This window comes from Podarcis muralis, chromosome 1 (assembly GCF_964188315.1).
Source record: "Podarcis muralis chromosome 1, rPodMur119.hap1.1, whole genome shotgun sequence".
NCBI classification, from domain to species: Eukaryota; Metazoa; Chordata; class Lepidosauria; order Squamata; family Lacertidae; genus Podarcis; species Podarcis muralis.
Window position 1 is genome coordinate 83,985,339 of NC_135655.1, and position 22,275 is coordinate 84,007,613.

Here is a 22,275-nt window from a genome sequence, read left to right on the forward strand (position 1 = left end):
CACATCATTCATTGTCCAGAGAGAGCTTGTGCATGTTGTTCTGAGCATGAGTTCATAAGCACTCCACGTACTACAAATGCAGCCCTATCATTAGTGGCAGATTTTGGGTTATTGCTAATCACCAGTTATTTGTTACGTGCAAGATCAAAACAAACAAACCAAAACCCATGCAGCCAGCTATACAGTAAATAATAACACAGTACATTTAAAAAGCCAGGGCAAATAAGAAGTACATCTGAACCTGGAGCCAAAATATAAAATACAATGTAGGAGTTTCAAAGCTGGAGCACCATCAGCAAAAAGGCTCCTCTTCTTCAGGGATATGGGTCCCCCCCTTCCGTTACTATGGGGAGCACCATCTGCATTTCCTACACCTGGCACAAAAGTGACTTTCTTTCTCTGAGGCTCCAGAGATGGCCACAACTGGAGACATGCGTGTTGTGTGTGGCGAGGTGAGGATTTAAGCTTGGGAGACTTGGGGTTTGAAGTTGGCTTCACACTCAAGGCCGAAGACCCAAAACCACAAATGTCAGGTTCATGGAGTTCTGTGCACAGAAACAATGTGTTCCATCTCATACATATTGATTTGAAAATATTCTTCCTCATGCACACAAGATCCCCTCTTTCTCCACCATCACCATCAGCTTACGGTATTTAAAGCATGTTCAGAGCAGTGGTGAGATCACTTCGATGAATAGAAGAAACTTATTTTTCCTTGATAGGCTCGCTTGCCAAAATAAATGCCCTAGAACTATTTTTTTTAAATGGACAATCCATAAAAATGTAGCTGAACTGAATAAAAATGCTATCTGGTTCCCTGGAACATTGTAGATAGGAGGGTTCTAATATGGCCCACATACCAAGGTTTCTCCTACCCAGTCCAAAGAACTGCTGTGTTGGGTTGGGAGGGGATTTGAAACCCTTCTTCTTCCTGATACCAGTTCAGATCTATTGCTGTTCCTGAGTGGACCATTTCTTTTGCTTTAACTGGCTGGTTTTAAGGGTTCCCACAGTATTTTACCAATAGAGGTTGTATGCCTATAGCAGTGGAATGGCAGGCTGAAACCAACAGGTGAAGTTTTTCTTGTTATGTAGCTGCAGTGATAAGAAATGCTGTGGCCGTTGAAGGCCATTGCAAAGGTAGCAATCCTGTCTACTCTTTACATGCAGTTATCTTTTGGTGTGAGACTTGTTCTCTGATTGTGATGCACTCTCTTAGTCTTAGTTACGTGAAAGGTTAAAACTGCAGGGGAAGATGTTGCTATGTGCTGTAGATTCGTTTCAGCCACAGAGGAGAAGCTGAAGAAGGCTTTTGGTCTTGTCCAACCCCTAAGACTCGATTACTCTGAAATTTTATTAGATAGGCAGCAGTTGCTTAGTAGGAGTATATGATGTTCTTGTGGGATGGGGGGTGTCTTTATGATTTACCAGTGAAGTAGAGGTTCATAATGTGAAGGAGATGAACAGTATTCATTCTGCACTTCCTTGAGATTGAAAACTGGATCCCATCACCTTGCTGCTTTGCTTAGAGAAGGGTATTCTTAATAGGACTGTTGCCAGCTTTGTAAAATGAAAACTTTTTATGAGTGCATCTGGCATGATTAAGGTGGGTTAATGCAAGACAATAATGAATAGCGTGGATTCAGGGGTCATTTTCTCCTCAGATACAACCCCCTAGCTTCTTGGTGCCAAAAATGTTTTTCCACCCCACATCACACCAATAAGCAACAGTAGCTTGCAAACAGGAAGCTCAACAGGAAGTACCTAATTAAATGGTACTTCTGGTCACAGGAGTATAGAGGGACAGTTGTCTTTTTTGGCACAAGGGTTTCTCTGTTCTCTCCTGCCAATCATAAAGAAAGTGCCTTTCCCTTATTATTGGTTTGTCACAGTCAGTTCTCCAAACTGGACTTTATAGTTACAGTATTGGGGATGGCAGGGGAATGCCAATTCCACATAGGAAAATGAAGAATTGAGGATAGCTGCAACACATTTTTTTGACATCCTGTATGTTTTGAGCAGAAACCCAGGGAAATGCTTAGCCACAGGAATGCTATCAGCCACCATAGAGGCTGGAGTAGTTAACAGTGGTGTTAGCAGAGGGCCCCCCTAAAAGAGGGCACAGATTTGTACCTGGTGATGATGATGATGATAATTTTATTATTTGTATCCTGCCCACCTGACTGAGTTGCCCCAGCCACTCTAGGCAGCTTCCAATAAATAAAAGCATAATAAAACACCAAACATAAAAAACCTTCCCTATACAGGGCTGCCTTCAGATGTCTTCTAAAAGTTGTATAGTTATTTATCTCCTTGACATCTGATGGGAGGGAGTTCCACAGGGTGACTATGAGCCTGCGCAGTCTGTTGTTCAGGTGTTCACTGTTGATGGGCAACGTCAAGACCCCCGCCCACCCCTCCTGCTGCTTTCCCTTCTCAGGGTTCGGTTTTTTTAAACATTACTTGGATTGGACCACCCTTCAGGCAAAGAACTTAAAAGTGAGCTGGGCTGCGTACACATTACTGGTTAAAATGCAGCAAGGTCTCCTCCCTGCTGCATGTCAAATCATATTTGCATGTTGTCATACGCATCATTACAGCTGGATGTGTTTCTAGGTTGTCTGCTGTCTGTCCATGCCAGTGGGCAGAGAGGGGGCACGGAAGTCTTAAGATGACTTATATTTTCAAATCATATTGAAGCTCGTTTGGGGTAAAACACATCAAAACTCAGTATTTCTCAAGAAACTGCAGGATAGATGTGGATTGTGGCTAATGTCATGTGTACACAGCTTCCCAAACCAGTGGTGGGTGTGCCCTGGATGCAGAGTCAATGGGAGTGTGTACACAACCCGGTGTGCTGATGAGAACAAAAGGAGTCTTGAGTGGGGGGGAAATGTCTGCTGTGCTTTGTAGTTTTGGCCTCTAGGTGGCACTGCATTTGTGGCAGTGGCATGTAGTCTTGGCAGTGGATTTGTTTTCAGTAGAATCAGCACGTAGGTGATTATCAGACAATTTCTCAGAACTCATATCCAAATGACGGGACGGAGGCCAGGAGACAGGATGTTCTTCGACTTTTTTTGGTGGGGGGAGAGAGTAAGTAAAGAAGCAAGCAAGCAGCCCCAAAGGAAAACTCCATCAATTAATGAACTTGAGATGGAGAAAGATTGCATGGCCCATGAGAAGCGTGCTGGTTACACACAGCTAAGGAAAACTTACGCCCTGATGCACATTTGATATGGGAATTTGTCTCACAAGCCAAAAAGAATTTGTTATGAAGGCAAGGAAACAAAAGGAGCAAAATTCCAAGGCAACTGGACATCTTAAGTGCCCCCCAACACACACACACACACACACACACACACACACACACACACACGTGATGTTGCTGAAGGTGTATGTGTAGACATGGTCAGCCTCTTGGATGAGAGACCCCTGGGAGGCTTCTGTAAGAGGAGCATAGGATATGTTTTCACGTGTTGCTTCAGTTGGACATATAAAGCCTACAGTGTCCCAGATGCTCACGTCATTTGCATTGACCAGTGCCTCTCCTCCACTTTTCTTCTGCATGAGCAGTGATTGGATATAGCATAGCTAGTTTGAGACAGGCGGCTCAAAGTCAATTTAAACTTGACATGTGAAAATGGCAGTGCCCTCCATATCACTTGCACTTAAACTCCTATGCCCAGTTTATTTCAATTGATCTTAATCTCCTTTAACATTGTAAACCTGCCCATTGGCTCAAAATGCCCAAAACAGTATACTGACACATTTTTTGTATAGAAAATGGAAGTAATCGTTGTTATATTCTTTGCTGTGCCCAGGACTCTTTGCTCCCTGACACTGTTGTGAGCAAGCCTTCTTGGTGCTTAACTGAAGTCGCCGGGACTGACCCTAAGCAGCAAGTCATCCCCAAGTCAAATGGACCCATAGCCTCAGAATGATATAACATTGGTTGAACCCATGGAATTTAGGTGCCCCAAGTGATACACTTCATTTCATTCCAGTTCTCTTAAACGACACAGTGCTTAGGATGCATTTTATGTACAACAAGGAAAAAAATAGTCTCTTGGGTAGGGAGGCTGTTGTTAGGATGAACACAATATGGATTGCAGAATGCTTTGCACAGTAAGAGCGCTATGAAAATGTTTACTGGATTGAGAAGCAGTGGAAAGTTAACAGAACCTTTGTTTATGCTGGCAGACCCCCCAGTGCGGATTGTGGGGCGTGATGAACTGCAGACTCAGCACCGCTGCCTGACCTCGGAGGACCTGACCCTGTCTGTGACGCTGTCTTGCCCTAAAGGAGAGGTGAAGTGGTACAAGGATGGAGAGAAGCTGCAGGACACAGACCGTGTGCGTCTGGAGCAGGATGGTGCGTGCCATTCGCTGGTGATTCTGGGAGCCGAGCGCTGTGATGCAGGAGAGTATCTGTGTGACAGTGGTGATGACAGCCTCATCTTCTATGTCACGGTCGAGGGTAAGGTCTGGGCCTGGAAGGAGAGGGGCCGCTTTTGAGAACCTTAAAAAAAATTATCATTTTTTTCAAGGCAAGAATGCAGTCTCACAGCAGAAAGAGCATCATGTTCCAGCGTACAGATTGCTTCAATATTATTTCAGTAATCTAAATTCAGTAAGGGAGAAAAAGGTTTCGATGGGAATTTGTCCTCCCACGTACATTTGCAAAAGGTCAACTTATTCACAGTCATTACCTTTTGTTTCGTGTTTCCATCAACTACAGTTCTGGCTGCTATTGTAATGTTGCCCACAAATTCTCAGTGTCTCTTGAATAGAATCTCGGAGGGATCCTCATAATGTTAGGAAAAGAAAGAGTGGGAAATTCATACCCTGTAATTTATTGCCTCAGCTTCTTTATGCCAATAGCATTCAGTTTCTTCTCCTTGACACCAACATGCATGTAATTAGCTTGCCTTCATAGTTGCATTTCCAGCTTCTATCTGAAATGCCACTGATATAACATCTTGTAACATTTATCATTCAAAGCACCTGTTAAGTGGGATCTCTGCAACAAATAATCTCCCATCATCCATGGTGATTTTATGAGTTAAAACTTGTTCTTATTGATGTTTGCAGTAATAATGAGGGTTGTGGATACTTGGTATACTTTAAAAAAAACCAGCAGCCCAACAACAATCAACATTCAGTACCAAAAAAGCTGTATTCTACATGAATTACTTACGAAAACCAAGCAAATGCATATCTATTTGCTTATTTTCAAGAATGCTGGTGGTTTTGGAGAATACTAGCACCTCATCTCCAACTGCTGTTGAGAACATATTTATATATTGTTATATATAAAAATATTTAGATACCGCTGTATCATAGAAATAGATCACAGAGTTTTACAATATAAAATCATATAGTAAAATCATTTTTTTTTTAAAGAGATGGGTTTTAACCACTTAATGTGGAAACTCAGAAGGTGCCTGTGAACAGATAGTAGCTGTGGCAGAAAAGTACAAAGGACAAGTCCCTGGCAGATTGAGTTCTGTTCTGGAATCAGGGGGCACTGCCAAACTGTCAGTTTTTTTACGCAAAGTAAGTTGATTTGGTGCTGTCCTGCAACAAACCCGCTTTCCCCAAAAACTGGACCTTTTGTGATAAGGAAAGTGATGGGAAAATTCACTGGAAAAGGTCAGATAACAACTGCTTGATGCAGAATTGTATAATCTCCCCAGGAATGAGAATGAATACTTAATAAACAACCTCCCCGCAGACTTGGTGCAAACATGCTCTATAAGCAGGTTGTCTGGAAGTGACCTGGATCAGGTCATAAAGCTACTGGTGGCTGCTAATTCTGATCACTGTATATTACCTCCAGTATATTTCATACAGTCTGCTTTTGAATGCCAGTTTCTGGGGATCACAAGTGGGAAGAGGGCGATTGCACCCATGTTTTGCTTGGGCATCTGGCTGACCATTGTGAGAGCAGAATGCTGCACAAGAGAAGTCTTTGGTGTGACCCAGCAGGACTCCTCTTGTGTTGTTACAGCTGCCCACCCAGGAAAGAGACCCAAGGAAATCACTCCATCTGTGGACAGCATGACAGGCCTCACTGGACACTGAGAGGGCTACAAGTTGTGGGCAGTGAGAACACCACAGTGTATGAGCTGTAATGCGCTGGTGTTTGATGTTTCATAGCAAACTGCCTATCAGTCCTTCATGTGTCCTCTGAAATCAGTCTCATGTGAATACACTGAGCTTTTAAGGCTCTGTCCATTTAAAGGAATCTCTAGTTTTCCCCTCCCCCAAACCTGGGCCTGCTTCATGGTGGAAAGGAAGTGAGATAGGGTTGAAATTTGCTGCCTCGTCCTTTGTTGGGTCGGAAAAGCACAATGTTCCCCACCTTTTTGTGTGGTATTCCTTTGTGCCCCCTCTGCTCCATCTTATCTGTGTTGGCGCTTGTGTTCACCTTCTGGGGGCTCTTTATGACTACCGGATGGCAGATGCTTGTGTGTGCCTTTCTTTCTCTAGACCTGCAGGCCCTGTCTGTGCCCTGCGCTGTGACACCATGTCTCTTTCTCTGTCTGTTTCCTAAGAACCTCCCATCTCCATTGTGGGAAACACAGGGGTTCCAGAGCACCACTCGCTGGTGTCCGGAGAGGCTCTGGTGTTGGCTTGCAAGGTGTCTTCGCCTAGTGCTGCTGTGCGCTGGCTGCGGAATGGGGAGGAGCTGGTACCCAGCAAGCGTGTGCGCATTGAAGCCCATGGGAGACAACGCCAACTCACCATCCTTGGAGCCAAGCCGGGAGACTCAGGCTCCTATGTGTGTGATGCAGGCACTGACCGAATGGAGTCCACAGTTAAAGTGGCAGGTGAGGTCTCGTCAGAAAAAGCGAGAAAACTGGCAAGCCATGACTGGGGTTGAAAGTCGGGGGTACAGAGAGGTGGGCAGCTCAGAAATGTTGCTTATCCCATTCCTTCTTCACTGGATGGAGAACTCAGGAGCTGGTGTTGTGCAATTGCTTGGACCAGAGGTAGTCAAAAAGCAAGCTAACAAATTGCTGTCCTTTCATGACACCCAAAATCTGCTGCTTAAGTTGCCTCACTCTGCCCAGTGGTTGGGCCAGCCTTGGCTGGTTTCATTGCTTTGTGGCAGGGGTTGCCAACCTCTTTGGATCCATGGGCATGTTGTAGGCACCATACACACCCACCCACAGCCAAGCACACACCATAACCTATTCTACTGGCTACAAAGAATGCTTCTTTCAAGCCTAAATTCAACAGGAGGGGACCCTGTGAGCACCAGGGAAGGCCTCTGGGGGTGCATGCGTGCCCTTGGGTGCCACAATGGTGAACCCTGCTTCATGGATAGCATTTGGGGGGTTAGTACAGAGAGCTGGAGTTGTGCTCCCACCTTCAGGCTCAGAGGAACTTCGTAATGGAACGCGGCAGGTGACAAGTGAAGGGTTCAGGCTGCTTCTCTATCTGCACTCTGCCAGTGAGGGGGTTAAATTTAACTTCGGCCGATTCTCAGGCGCCGCTACTTCTGCACCTTCTGCCAACAAATGCTGCCCTCCTTGAAAGCAAGGGAGGCCTTATTGACTGGAAGTTGTTTTTCTTTTCTTAAGTGTGAGGAGAGGGAGTTGGCAAGGGCTGCCCCCACCAGGACAGGTGCTTTGAGGAGAGGCAGGGAAATAATCCCAGTGGCCTCTGCCAAGAAGGTAGGGTGCCAGCAGGCAGGAGCAGTGGCCTTTCCAGCATCTGGGACTGGGCACCGTGCCTTTTTGGGAGAAGAGGAAGCCAAAGAGCAAAAACAAGTGCTGGGGGCAGCAGGACACATTTCTAGAGTGGCTGTGGATTTTGTCTTGAGGCAAACACTCAGCTCCATTCATTGTGGCACCCGCTGCCAGGGCAGTTCAGGACTTTGAACATACAAATGCTCAGCAAAAGCAGTGAAATTTTGCTACCACATATAAACGAAGCAAGTTTGCTGACATGCACTTGCCCTACCTGATTTATTTTATTTCCTGAAATGGGTATGAGTAAGAAGGGGTGGGAGCAACAAGAGCAATCATGGAGTCTTGCTACTGACTATTGAGTCCTACTTAGTTTCCCTCTGGATTAAGTGTTCCCTGACATTGCCTATGTTAGGGTTGCCATATTTCAAAAAGCAAAATTCCTGACACCCACAAAGTTGTTGAGACCTCAAAAATGTTGAGCTTTTTTGGGGAACAAACCCAAATTATTGAGCTTTTGGGGGGAAAATTATAAAATGAAAGCTGATGATATTCTGTTTTTCACCAAACAGAAAATTATACACAGTGGATGTCAAGAATTTTGACTCCTGGGGCAGAAAATCCAAATGGCACTTCCCAGCGATGCTGTTGTATTTGATTATTATAATTTGAGAGGCTGGACCTCTTTTGTCTAGGATCTTTTCTGCAAACAAAATGTTAATACTTAATAGAAGGAAGCCACATATGTTGTTGTCTAGAAATGCTGAATTAGTGCCAGGCAATCTTAATTATGTACTAAAGTGCTATCACAGAATAAATGATCCAGGAGAAAATATGTTAGTTGGGGTTTATGTAAAATACAACCCCTGTAGCTGTAGAGCTACAGCTTAAAAAAAGAAAAACAGCAACCCTTGACAATTTCTTGCCCTTTATTGGCATAAGTCCAAGACCACCTCCTTTCACCAGCCTGCCTGCTTTGCAGTGGGGTTGGCTGTGTTTTCACAGGACAGCAAAATGTCCCCTGCCTTGCTTAAGAGGGAGGTCTTCTATCTCTTGTTACCAGCACCCCCTGTGCACATTGTGAACAAGAACGATGCCCATGTGCCTTTGGAAGTCCAGGAAGGAGAGAACATGACCCTGGTTGCCCGTCTCTCCCAAGAGAAAGCTTCTGTCCGGTGGCTGAAAAACATGCGGCCCCTTTATCCCGGGCCACGCCTGGTGGTGAGCAGCGAGGGGGCAGTGCGCAGCCTCACCATCAGGCAAACTGAGCCAGGTGACAGCGGCACCTATACCTGTGACACTGGGGACGATGAAGTGCATTTCACAACATATGTGCAAGGTAAGATGGATCCACCAGTTCCCTTTCCAGGCCTGATGGGGCGACAGTAGCAAGGAGAAGCTTCCAGAACCAAGTCCCCCCTCCTCCTCCATCTTCCTTATGTTTCTGGAAGCCTGTGGCAGCCATTGTGGCAGTTCCATTCTGTAACATTGGCAGTGGGAGGAGGATTGGAAAAGTATGTGGTATCCCAAGGTGCTGTGGCAGGAGGAGCATGTGTTTGGTGCTAGGAGCTGTAGGGTGGTCCCACATGCAGCATGTGAACTATCAACCTACAATATCCTCCTTGCAAAGGTATTTCCTCCCTGGTGGGGGTGTGGGGCAAGGGGGAAACTCATGGACCAAACATCAAGGTCTGGTGGAAGTCTCCTGTGTTCCCCAGTAACAAGGGAGAGTTGGAGTGAAACTTGTACAACAACTAAAGAGAAAAGCCAGAAGTCGAGTTAGCTGCACCCAGTGGCGTAGCGTGGGGGGTGCAGGGGGGGCCGGCCGCACCGGGCGCAACATCTGGGGTTAGGGCAAATCCACAGGTTAGGGGGCGCAAATCCACGGGTTATGGGGCGCAAATCCACGGGTTAGGGGGCGCAAATTACTTGCCTTGCCCCGGGTGCTGACAACCCACGCTACGCCACTGGCTGCACCAATGGACAAGGTGCAGGGTGGGGATTTGAAGGAACCACTTGGCTCAGCTGGGCAGATATTGGAGACCATTTTGACCACCTTTTACCCTCTCTAATCTTCTTCTTCCGCTAGAGGCCCCCGTGCTGTTTGTTCCCAAGCCAGAGCATCCAGAGAAGGTGCTGGTACTGGAGGGTGGCAGTGCAGTGCTCTCTGCCATCGTCTCCAAGGAGCCAGCTATGGTGAGGTGGGAAGGACCTCGAGGGGCCTTGGTGGCGGGCGACCAGTGCCAGCTGCGCAGAGAGGGCCGAGTCCACAGCCTTCTGCTGAGCAACGTGGGCAAAGCAGATGCTGGAGAGTACATATGCCACTCCCATCATGACCAGCTGCGCTTTGAGCTGAGTGTCAAAGGTGAGAGGTCTGTGTTGGGGAACATGGGAGGCAATCCCATATGAGACTGGCAATACTTCGGGGCTCTGTGGGATGGGCTGAACAAAAGGAAGCAAGTCCCATTAGGATGGCTTGTGAGACTCAAAATGGAGTGAGGATGTTTTGTTAATTTAAAGCTTATCCCACATAGTGGCCTCCAGATGCTTTGGACTACAACTCCCATCAGCCTCAGCTGGACGCCACTACACAGGGAAGCCTGCATCAAATGATTTTGTTAAAGGGAGAATTATGGCAGGTGTGCCAGCTTCTACCATACTGGGATAAGCCACATGGGTTGAAATTCTCCCTTCTACACAATGGTCAAAGGAGCCTAGTTCACCAAAGTCTCTGTATTTCCCAGTGAACCTGTATCTATTCCCAGTGAGCCTTGCACCTTTACTGGCTAGTCCAGCCTTCACCAGCCTGATGTTCTCCAGATGTTTTGGACTACAATTCCCATGCTGTCCGGGGTTGATGGGAAATGTAGTCTGAAACATCTGGATGATATCAAGTTGGAGAAGGCTGGCCTGGAGCAATTGCTAATTTAGTCTTATTCCAAACCTGACGGCTTTCTTTACAAGGGGATGTGGCAAGCACAAAACCGTGAGCTTCTCCCTGCAGCATGATAGCCTAAAAGCTCACTTTTATATAGCTATGCTGTGTTGTTCAGGTAGTGAAGGACAGAGGCAGTCAGCAGGAGAGAACTGCAACTGGAGTTGAAGCTTTGCTTAGTGTTATCTGTTTGGTACCTCTTGATATAGAAGAGACAGACCTCCGGCCAGTTTCAGAAATAGCCTGTATTTTTTCCTCCACACACTGGGAACAATCAGTGGCTATTAGAAGTGATAGTTAAATAGATTATCTCTATTCATAGAGGCAATATTGACTTAATTCCCAGGTGCTTGGGGCAAACAGTGAGATGATCCCCATTGCGATGCTCTTGTATAATTCCAGAGGCATCTGCCTGGCCGCTGTAGAGAACATAATATGTGGTAAGAAGGGCTCTGCAGTTCATGGTTTATGACAATAAGTAGCAACCAAAGCTCTAGCACACAGGCCTCTTCTGCATGCTTATGTCTCTTCTTTGGATCCCCACTTTGATCCCCCTAATCTGGGTTTGCACTTTAGCGATTGTGGAGTTGACTTTGCTTTGAAGGGGCCCGAGCCCAGTGGTGGAGCGTGGGATTTGCATGTCCAGCATTCTTTGACTCAGTCCTTGGCATCTCCAGTTAAAGGGATTCTAGGGTGGAGGGCTAGGAAAGCTAGTGCAGGAGACTTTGGTTTGTTAAGCAGAGGAAACAATGCTGGCCTGACTCAGTACAGTAAACCCACAACTTATACAGGGGTTACTTTCTGGAGATGGCGCTTAAAGCTAAAATCGTGTATAGTCAAAACACTTTGGGTTCAGTGGCTGGTGGGTACTGTATACTATAAGGCAACTTCATTTATACAGGATTTTTATTTTTTCTCCAACCCCTGCCACCATTTTTATGAAAGCAGCTTGTACTTTCCACATAAAATACTAAAATCACTTATCTGCCATATTATATTTACACAAGATTTTCTGTTCCTTGGTTCAGCAACTGGCATTTTTGGCTTGGTGTAGAGCTTGGAACAGTCCAGCCCTTTTGTAGCCAAGATTGGAAAGCAGGGAGTCCAGTTCCCTGTGCTCAAATTCTGTGACTGGCATAAATAATGCATGTTTGCATGTGTTCACATAAGTTCCTTATTTATTCAGCAATTTGGAAGAGTTAAGAGTGAGTGAAGAGTGCTACTTCAGAAGCCTTTCCTTCTGAACTTAATGAAAGCTGTTCCTCAATCTTTTGGGTTTTTTCAGAAAATTATGTCCTCAAATATTTATTTGTTTCCATGAAGGTTGGAAATTTAGAAAGAATTGTGGGTCTTGGGCTTCTGCAAAAGATTTGAGTTGCTGCATGATCAGGATTTTCTGCAGGTTTCCAGACAACCACCACCACCACTCACAGTATGTAAGACAGCAAGTGTCCTGCCTTTTGCCTCCTCACCTCAGTGGTACTATTCCTTGCCCTCCTCAGAGCTGCCAGTGAAGTTTGTTCGGGGTCTCTCAGATGTGCTGGCACTGCAGGGGGAGACGGTGTTGTTCTGGTGTGAGCTGTGCAAAACCAAAGGGGATGTCCTCTGGCTGAAGGATGGGCAGGAGCTGGAAGCCAATGAACACCAAGAGATCCGAGCAGAGGGACGGGAACGTTCCTTGACCCTGAGACACGTAGGGCCTGAGGATGCTGGTGAATACTCGTGTGAAAGCAAGGATGACCGCACCCTCGCCATCCTCACAGTGCAGAGTGAGTCCTTTGGGGAAAGGGCCTGAGCTCAGTGGTTTTGCATTCAATGTTTTGCATGCCAAATGTCCCACATTCCATCCCCAGCACCTCCAGATAGGACTGCGATGGGGAAAGACGCCTTTCAGATTTCTGGAGAGCTGCTGCCAGTCGGTGTAGACAGTTCTGAATGGGATGTACCAATGGTCTGACTCCATATAAGGCAGCTACCTATATTATTTCCCATGGAACAACTTGATCTGGTTCCAATAACCTGTGTCCATAATCCTACATACATTTTTATTGTGGGCCACTGAGATGCTATGAGGGCTGGGTGCTGGGATACCCCCACTGGACTGACAAGATACTGTGTATCAATAGGCTTCAGGGGTAGCCAGGGGCTCCCCAATACAGGCCTAGCCACCCCTGACTCTAAGCACTTTCTTCCCCAGTCCCTAGATCAGTGGAAATCATTTCCGAGCTCCACAACTTAACTGTGCTGGAGGGGGATGATGCCACCTTCAAGGCTGTGGTGTCTCCAGATGACGTGGCTCTCAAGTGGCAGCACCATGGCCAAGATATAGTGCCCAGTGAGCGGTTCGCCACCACCAGGGTTGGGCTGTGCCACACCCTCACCATACAGCAGTGCCGGCTGAGTGATACTGGCATAGTCACTGTCCACGCAGAAGGTCTGGTGAGTTCAGCCAGGCTCAGTGTGCAAGGTAAGAAGAAAGGCGATGCTAGCGTGTGGTTTTGGGATGGATCAAAGGAGCATCTAAGTAGCCGGGCGGTGGCACATATTGGTAGTAAGCAGGAGTAGGGACACCTGTATTTACCCTATCTATCATGTGCCCCACCCTGCTTCTGAATTGTGCATTAAGGAAATGCAAATTCTGCTGTCTGAATAAAGTAAACAAATTCAGAACGATTGCCCGTCTTTGCTTATTTGGCATGATATAGTTTGCTTCTTTAGCCCTGCAGGGCTGGCAATAGAAGCTTTATTGGAAGTTCTGCTAAACCTCACCCTCACCCCTTGTCTTATGAGATTTTGCCTGCTGCTGCTCAATTGATTTATTTATTTTTTAATCCCCTGTAGCTCTACAGGTCCTTGCACTTTCAAGAAGCGAAAGCTGAGATTCTCAGGGTGCTGGATTCTGTAGCCAGTACCAAATTCTGTTCCAACCAGCATGCCAAACACACCTGAACCTTGATTGTTATAATTTGGCGCTTACAGATTCATGGTTCTCTCCTGATAGAGAGGCAGGGGGCATGGCCTGGTAACATGCCGGGATAGGATATGAAACTGTAGTTGACCAATCTTTGACTTCTTCCTACAGAGGCTCAGGTGATATTTGTGCAGACCCTGCGTGACTTGATGGCTGAGGAAGGGCAAGACGTCTGCTTGGAAGTGGAGCTGAGCTTGGAGAGCGCAGAAGTGCAATGGATGAAGCAAGGCATCCTTCTGCAGCAGAACACCAAATACTCCATGGAGGCATGTGGGTCTCAGCGGACCCTTACCATACACAACATTGAGCTTGCAGATCGAGGCACCTACCGCTGTGAGAGCCTGCATGACCGCACCCAAGCCAGGCTGAGTGTGGAACGTAGGTGCCAACCTCTGACTTCTTCCCCATCCTTTTTTGTCTCTCTGATCTTGGCTGTAGGTTATCTGTGGCTGCCACAATTTTAACTGGTGTAGCCAGATAGAATCATAATTCACTGCTGCTGAAGGAGTTACATTGGTTGCCTATTCGTTTCTGAGCCCAATACAAGGAGCTTCCCTTTAATGTCCTAAATGGCTTCGGACCCAAATATCTGAAGGAGCATCCCTCCCCTACCAACCTGCCATACCTTAAGATCTTCAGAGGAGGCTCCTCTGCATGTACCTCTGTTGGAGGAGGTTTGTTTTGTGTCACAGACACAAAACTCTACATACCTGAAAACAGGCATTTTCAGCTCTTGCCCCTGTTCTGTGAAATGTCCTTACCTTTGCCATATGTGAAGCAGCAACCATCAGTTGCTTAGGATGACTGGTAAGGACTTGCCTTTTGGCCCAGGCAAACTCTTAAGATTGGAGCCCACCTTGTGTATGAATCTCCTGAATCTGTTTTATATGTTTTTTAATAAAATACCGTTTTGTTGATTTTAGGCGGTAGTTGTTTTAATGGATTTTTGTTATATTGTATGTAGTGTGACCATATTTTTTTTAATTAAGCAGTTTAGAAATGCATTTGAATTAATGCAATAAATCAATAACATTCCTAGCCAGCTGCCATTATTCTTGGGGAGCAGGCCGCTTTCTTGACAAAACCAAAATGGAACTTGCACTAATCTTTTAACCTTATTTCCCCACTACTTCAGCCCGGAGGGTGACGGTGAGGAAGCCTCTGTTGGATGTGGAGACTTTTGAAAAGGAGACCGTGACGTTTGAGCTGGAGCTGTCCCACGCCAACGTGGCTGGGGTCTGGACACGCGATGGCATCCGTGTGAAGCCAGGCTCCACCTGCCGAGTGAGCGCCACGGGCTTTGTGCACAGCCTGACACTGCTGGGGCTCACGCTGGACGACTCAGGGACCGTGGCCTTCACCGCTGACACCGTGCGAAGTAGTGCCCGCCTTACTGTCCAAGGTACTGGGGCAAGGCAGTCCATGCGCAAAGGGCAGAATTGTCTTGTGCTAGATGAGCCCCACCTAATAGATTCAGCAGGGATGGGCAGTCAAGGGGAAGCAGTGGGAAGGAGATGTGAATGGGGATAGTGCCTGGAATGGCCCTGAGGTGAGGAAAGCCCTGTGCATGCCCCTTCCTTCCTTCCTTCCTTCCTTCCTTCCTTCCTTCCTTCCTTCCTTCCTTCCTTCCTTCCTTCCCATGTGCAGCTGTCTGGGTTTGGAACTGCAGTAATGATGCTTCCTGCTGCCCAGTTGGGCCCCTGGGTCTGGGCTCTTCAGTAGCTGAGCAAAGCAGAAACAAAATGCATCCAATGCCACTATCCTCAGCACCAACACAGAAGTGCCAGCTCACATAGAATGCTCTCTTCTGCAAGCAGCAAATGCATTCTTTGGGCTGCAGCTCCCCCCACCCCCGGGGCACATCCACTGTGTTTTAGGAGATGCACATCTCTCCCCTTCACATGCATTGACCACAACAAGCACTAGTTCAGGGATGGGGCATCATTTCCATTCAGCCATGTGCATTCTGTGCTGTGTAGCCTTCTTGGGGTGGTGGTCACATGCCAGTGGTGGGTGGAGCCAGGGAAAAAGATGGGCAGAGCAGTTAATGCTAATTGTGCCTCTGCATAATGGGCCAGTTTCTGTACATACTCACGCACCCCTTTCTATCCTCCATCCAGGCAAGCAAAAGGTATTATCAGAGTTCTCAAGGGTACATTCCAGCCAAGCAAGAACATTCAAGGAAGGTGCCAGCCAAGCAGGGCCTGTAAGAGATGTGGCGGGGGTGGGTGGGTGGCTGGAAGAGAGTCTCAAGGGCCTGAGATTCCCCATCCCTGCACTAGTCCTACAAGACACTCAGCCTGTCACTGCTTTGAGCTGCTTTACACTCAATACAGCACTTGCAGTTACACTAAACTTCTCAGTTGATACTTACGGAATTTGCTGGCACAATATGTGGTGATCACTACTAGCTTAGATCACTACTAGCTTAAAATGGCAAGCTCACCTGGGGTGAGGCTATCAGTGGCTTCTAGTCTTGATGGCTGTGTACTGCCTCCAGTATCGGAGCCACCTTGCCTCTGAATATCAGTTGCTGGGAATGGCAGCAGGAGAGGATGGTTGCCCTCATGTCCTGCTTGTGGGCTTCCCAGAGGCATCTGGTTGGTCAGTGTGGGAGGTGGGGTGCTGGCAAGATAAGCCTTTGCCATCTGATCCAGCAGGTCTCTTCTTACATGTTCCTATGGAGCAATGTCCAAAGCTCTTTATTTCTGCAGGGCTGTGTCAAGTGCAAAGCACCTAAACATGGGGTCAGGTTGGGAGTGGTGAAGGCAAGAGGTAAGGAAGCTGGGCGAGTGTGTGCCTTCCACACTGAACTTCGGTAAGGGCTGCAGGGAGTGCCCTGTCTTGACTAGTGCCTGCTGTCTCATTGATCTTTTCCGTCTCCAAGTCGATACATCTTTGTGCCACCTGCACCCGCCTTTGTCTCTGTCCCTGCAGAGCCGCCAGTTACTATGCTGCGCTTTCCCCAGGATATGGGCATCCCTGAGACAGGCTCAGCCACCTTTGAGTGTGAGCTGTCCCGGCCCCTGGCTGAGGTGAAATGGTACAAGGTGAGGGTGCTATCTCTAGCACTGCCCCCTCCTTTAACTCTCCTGGATCTCCCCGGAGCTCCCAAGAGCAGTGGTTTTCCTTCCAAAGAGCGTGGCTTGTGGCAGGGTGAGCCAGTGCTTCTGCGATGCCCGCTTCCACATCTCCCCACTGTGCCCTTAGCAAGCCTGAGAGCAGCACCCAATCCCCTGCTCTCTGGCATTCTCCTTCTTGCTGCCTTGCTCAGCCCTTAACCAGCCTCTCTTTTCTGTGTCCCTGGCTGCCCTAGGATGGGGAAGAGATCCAGACAGGGCAAAACTGCCGCATGTATTCAGTGGGACGCCGGCGCCTCCTACAGCTCAGCCACTGCGGCCTTGAAGACGCGGGCGAGTACACATGCGATGCTGGTGACTGCCGTGCCTCTGCCAAACTGAGGGTCTTTGGTATGAATGGCCTGGGCTGCATATGGGATCAGAGGTTGAGAAAGAGGGTTGGGCTATACAAAGCGCCCTTTAACTCCACATTCTCTGGGTGGGGGGGTTGTCTGCTGTTCCCTTTTGCCATATGCTGTAGACTCACCCCCCTGCAGCATCTTCCTGGCACTGCCTCTCTTGTGCCTTGGAGGTAGACTTGGGATCGGCTACACCGTGGTGACTCAGAGTCTTGTTCTTGAAGCTTGTACAGCTTGTACAGGAAGCCGTGCTTAAGGATAAACATTCAGTGCTGGGTTTGAAAGGAAATCTTTCTAACTTATAATAGCATTTCAGCAATGGAAGAGCATGCCCAGGAACCTTACTTCCTTAAAAGCCTTCAAGAAAACATTTGACAGCCTCGTGTCAAGGTTGCTTTAAAAGCATAGATATCCCTTTTTAGGACTGGGGACTGGGCTGGAAGAGGAATGACTCGTTGAGTGATGATGTCTCCCAGCTCTGCGGTAGAAAGCAAGCTGTGCAGGAAAGTCTGGAGGGGATTAGTGGGGAGGATGGGACTCTAGCTTCTCAAGTTTTAATCTGAGCAGGGCTCAGCTTTGAAAGCTGATTTAATGCCAGGATATCTCTTGACATTCAAGACGCCATAATAATGCTAGAGATGTCTCTGGGCAAGCACAGAGTGCTGTCCTTCGTCCCTGAGAAAGGACAGCCAGCTTTCTCATGCACAACTGGAATGAGGAAGCCAGACACCCCCCCCCCCAATTCAGACAGTACAGTGGTACCTCAGGTTAAGTACTTAATTCGTTCCGGAGGTCCGTACTTAACCCGAAACCCCAGGTACTGTAGTTCTATGATGGGAAAGGTGAATTTCAATCCACCTCACAAAACTACAGATCCCAGGATTCTTTGGAGGAAATAATGAACATTATGAACATTAAACTGATGTAAAACCAGTTTGTCTGGAGTGTAAATATCCCTCAGGAGACTAGGAAACTCTAGTAGTATCTTAAGCTCCTTAGGCACTTGTAAGCTCTTTGATCCAAGTAGAGGAAGACAGAGGAAATGAATACTAATGGTGAATTCTTTAAGTCAGAACATGAGGAACATCTGGCCCACATGCCAAATTAGGCCTGTCGGGGTCCTAATTGGGCTTGTGAGGCTGTTTTCCCCCAGCCATGGCTAGCTGCCTCACACTAGATATTAGATGACGGCAGGTAAAGATGCAGCTGCAAAAGAACAACCAGGAGCCTTGAAGCACATTTCTAATTGTTCCTCTACAAGTGGGGATTGCATATGGAACTTTTTAAAATTTGGTCCCACATGCAAACCCTTACGGGATTTGTGCCACTTGGGAGTTTCCAAATCGGATTGGCTCAGTTGTTGCCAGGCAGGTCTCGCTGGGGAGTGCATTCCATAGTCAGGGAGCCACCACTGGAAAGCCCCTTTCTCCTGCAGCCTTTCTCTGTGCTTTGACTGGAGGGGGCACTAAGAGGAGGGCCTCCAGTGATGACCTAAGGGTCTGGGCAAGTATATCCAAGGGGAGATGTTCAGGAGGGCAAAATTGAGGAGGGCAAAATCCCTGATCAGAGGCTGCTGTTGAAGGCATTTGACCGGCCATTGTGGGAAGCAAGATGCTGGACTAGGGAGGCACTTTGTCTAATCCAGCTCTTTTTTATAGTCTGAGAGAATGTATTTACTGATTCTCGTCAAATTAACCAATTCATGGGAAAGGAAGTTTGCTTGGATGAGATCAGTCTTTCTGGGCCAGTAATAACCAGGAGGAGTCCCACGGTCAGGGGTGGAAACAGGTCAGATGCTGTGTTCTCTGTGGACCCCGTAAGCCCATATGACACCCAGTAGGAGGCGCTTCTCAGCTCCAACTTCATGGCTTTCTCTCCCTCTGTAGAACGCCAGGTTCAGATTGTGCGGGAGCTGGAGGATGTGCGTGTGCGAGAGAACGAGAATGCTGTCTTCATGTGTGAGGTGTCACTCGAGGAGGTGAAAGGTGAATGGTTCCGGGATGGGGAGAGAATCAAAGTCAGCAGCATTGTGAAAATACGGCAGGAAGGTAAGTGAACCCCTTCCATCTTGTAGTGGTGCTGGGATGTGATCCCCTCTAACTTTGGGTTGAGGCAAGCAAGAATTGCAGCTGCTCAGGGACAACTGATGACAAGTCAAATTGTGAGACAATGGCTGCATTAGGACTTCATAATAAACCATAGTTTATTGTGATGGGGACAAGCCACTCTCTCCATTCCCTCCTCCTCAAGCGCAGCCTCAAGGAAGAGATTGAAAGTTTTTCCTTCCCGTTTCAATTAACTAGTTTAGCATTGCATCCCAACCCTAAACTGGCTAATTTTAACTATGGATTGCTTGAAACAGACTAGCTTCAGAACCCATAGTTTGAAATGGGCTTGTTTCAAAAACAAACCATAGTTAAAATTAACCATAATTTGTCACACTGGAGGAGGAGAGCTGTGGGGTGGGCTCATTCCCATCACAATATACCTGTGGTTTATTATGGCATCTGAGTTGCCCTGGAAGGTGAGGATAGAAGCAAGCCTGATGGCTGATCCCATGTTCAGCTTTCTAGGAGAAGTACAGCTGTAATGCAAGTTGCAAAAGTAGATTCACACCATGGTTAAAGCACTCATGGTTGCTGCTGTGAAAAGTGACATCTGTATTCATCCTAAGTATAGGCCTCTCCTGCAGTGCCTGTCCAGAACACCGAAATGTGGTCCTTGATCTTTGTGTGGAAGTCATGCTAGCCCAAATCCAGCACCAGGGACATAGTATCCCATCCTATTGTAATGCCTGAAGATGTGGCAGCCTTGCTAATAATAAAATAGCTTTGCTACAGAAGAATATCCTCTTCAGAAGAGAGGTGTGCTCCAGCACAGGAGAAAGGAGATGTGAGAGGAATCTGTGGAAAAGCTGCAGCTCTGTGGCAGAACAGACAATTTGCATGCAAAAAGTCTCAGGTTCAATTTCAGGTACCTCCAGGTGGGGCCAGGAGAGAACCCTGCCTGAAGCCTTGGAGAGCTGTTGCCAGTCAGTGTAGCCACACTGAATCAGATGCAGCAATAATGCAACTTTCTGTGTTCCTTCTGACAAATTTGTAGATGTGCATTTGCCACTAATGTAAAGTGCATTTCTGTTCCATTGATTTTAATGGCAGATTTAAGCACATGGATAACTCTGTCTTTGAAATAAATGGGGCATGTAGCTGGATTTGCACTGTTTGTACAGAAAGGCTGTTGGAGCAACTGGTGCCCCGCTTTCAAAAGAACGCAGGATGCCTGGGGTGGGGGAGCCCGAGTCACTTGTCGTGGGCAACAGGTGCAACAGATGACTGGTGGGGAACCTCCAGCCCATGGGCCTGATTATGCCTACCACGTTTAGAGGTTGGCCCACAAGGCCATTTTGGGAAACCACACCTACCTTTCCCTGACCTGATGTCATGAAGAGAGGAGTGGGAAACTTCAAGCTGTGGCTAAAAGGAAGAACTGGGAGAGCACTCAAAGCATGTTCTTCATTTGTCCTTTGGAGCCAAAAGTCAGCACTTTTCGAATTTGGTGCCTTTTTCTCTGTTACTCTGAACGTTCTTCCTTTGCACCCACAGCCAGATTTCAAAAAACTTCCTTTGAATGTGTGGCTTGAAATCAAACCACATCAGCAAAGGAGGAGAGGAAGAACCAGGAATACTCCCACTTATTTCATTTGAAGCTTTATCACCCAATGTAGTGATTGATTGATTGATTGATTGATTGATTGGTCCCCACCGTCACAGTGGTTCATGGTGGGTGGGGGAGTTCAGAATCCGGCCCATTGGGCAGATCCAATTCTGCACCCCTGCAATAGATGGGGATGGGGGAAAGAATTTCCCCTGCAGCTTCTGAAGCTTGTGGTTTAACAGTTGGGAAATTGAAACAGACACTCCGCTTCCCAAAAGATGTTCAGCTCCCAGGCAACAGCCGTTTTTTTCTTATGCAAACAGACACACAAATGTCGAAAGGCCTGGGCTAAGCAATCCTGTACTGTCCTAGGCACCCCTAGCCAAGGAAGGCACATGCACTTACAGCAACTCCCACTGTGCCTTGGATGCACATGCACACATGCTTCTCGCCTCTAGGCATCTGTCCCCAGGTCTGTGCCGTGTGAAGCAGTTACAGCAACAGTGGGACACCCGCCCCCCAGCCCAGCTTATGTACCCTCATCTGATGGGGTGTGTGTGAGCAGCCTGAGGCTTCTCCTACACAGAAGCTGCCACTGCTGTTCCCTCTTCAAGCCTCTCCTGGTTCTAGGAGGCAGCAGAGCAGAGGATAGTGGGGATTCAGCTGGCCCCTACCTTGCTTGAACAGACTCTTCCTCCAACATGTCCTGCGTGCCCATCTCTATTCCTCTCCCCCCCCCCCCCCCCCCCGTCCTGGGTCCTGCCTCATGGCCAGCCCAAATCTCATAAATCTCTGGTCTCCTCTCCTGGATTAATCCCTGGGCCTCCTGCCTCCACCACACACTCACCAGAGCCCTGCCAGTCCCTGACATAAACTTACCTCATGCCAAGCCTGTTGCTGTGCTGTTGGACCAGTCACTGAATCCTACATGCACTCTTCCTGAGAAGTGTAGGGGGAAATACTAAAAAAGGAAATAGAAACCAGTGGGAGAACAACAGGCATGTTGCCAGCATTGCTGGAAACACTAGCACAATATACCAGTCAGGGACTGTGCCAGCAATGACATCCACTGTACATCTGGACACAAGGGAGCCCAAAGGACTCATGGTGATCCAGGCATACCCCAGAGCATCCTTCAGCGGGCTCACTCTAAAGGGCAAAAGTTTGGGAACCAGAAGGGATTTTGAGCCCCAGCAAGGGGAAGGGAGCAACATATCCCCACTCAGCTTTAGCATGCCTTGTTTTAAAAGCAAATCTACTGTATATAACAACCAAGTAGTATATCCAGATTGCATCTGTATTTTACCTAATGCAGGCATACGACCACGTAAAAGAGTCTAACTAAATTAATACTCTGACTCCTCACTACAGAACATGGCTAAAAAGTCTGCTTCTATAAGACATATGAGCTGTCAGTATTCACTCCACAAGTACATATGGATGTATATTTGTATTAGGAAATATACTGATACCATTTGGATTACACTACTTGGGTCTCTTGTTTGTTGCATAGATTATTCCTGGGAGACACTTATGGCCAG

At 47.5% G+C, this 22,275-nt stretch overlaps 1 protein-coding gene across 5 annotated transcripts in view; it reads left to right on the forward strand.

The window, feature by feature from the left end:
• The window catches only part of OBSL1 (obscurin like cytoskeletal adaptor 1), a 64,506-nt gene that overhangs the window by 36,320 nt on the left and 5,911 nt on the right, over positions 1-22,275 (forward strand). For 4 of the 5 annotated variants that reach the window (XM_028740916.2, XM_028740923.2, XM_028740896.2 and 1 more), the window contains 11 exons: positions 4,201-4,476; positions 6,557-6,832; positions 8,760-9,035; positions 9,786-10,061; positions 12,134-12,400; positions 12,829-13,098; positions 13,714-13,980; positions 14,738-15,004; positions 16,540-16,652; positions 16,919-17,072; positions 18,967-19,128. In XM_028740916.2, the coding sequence (XP_028596749.2) occupies positions 4,201-4,476; positions 6,557-6,832; positions 8,760-9,035; positions 9,786-10,061; positions 12,134-12,400; positions 12,829-13,098; positions 13,714-13,980; positions 14,738-15,004; positions 16,540-16,652; positions 16,919-17,072; positions 18,967-19,128 (2,604 nt within the window). Of the gene's footprint in view, positions 1-4,200; positions 4,477-6,556; positions 6,833-8,759; positions 9,036-9,785; positions 10,062-12,133; positions 12,401-12,828; positions 13,099-13,713; positions 13,981-14,737; positions 15,005-16,539; positions 16,653-16,918; positions 17,073-18,966; positions 19,129-22,275 lie in introns of those variants that run through there. The other variant, XR_013394126.1, reaches the window with a different exon arrangement.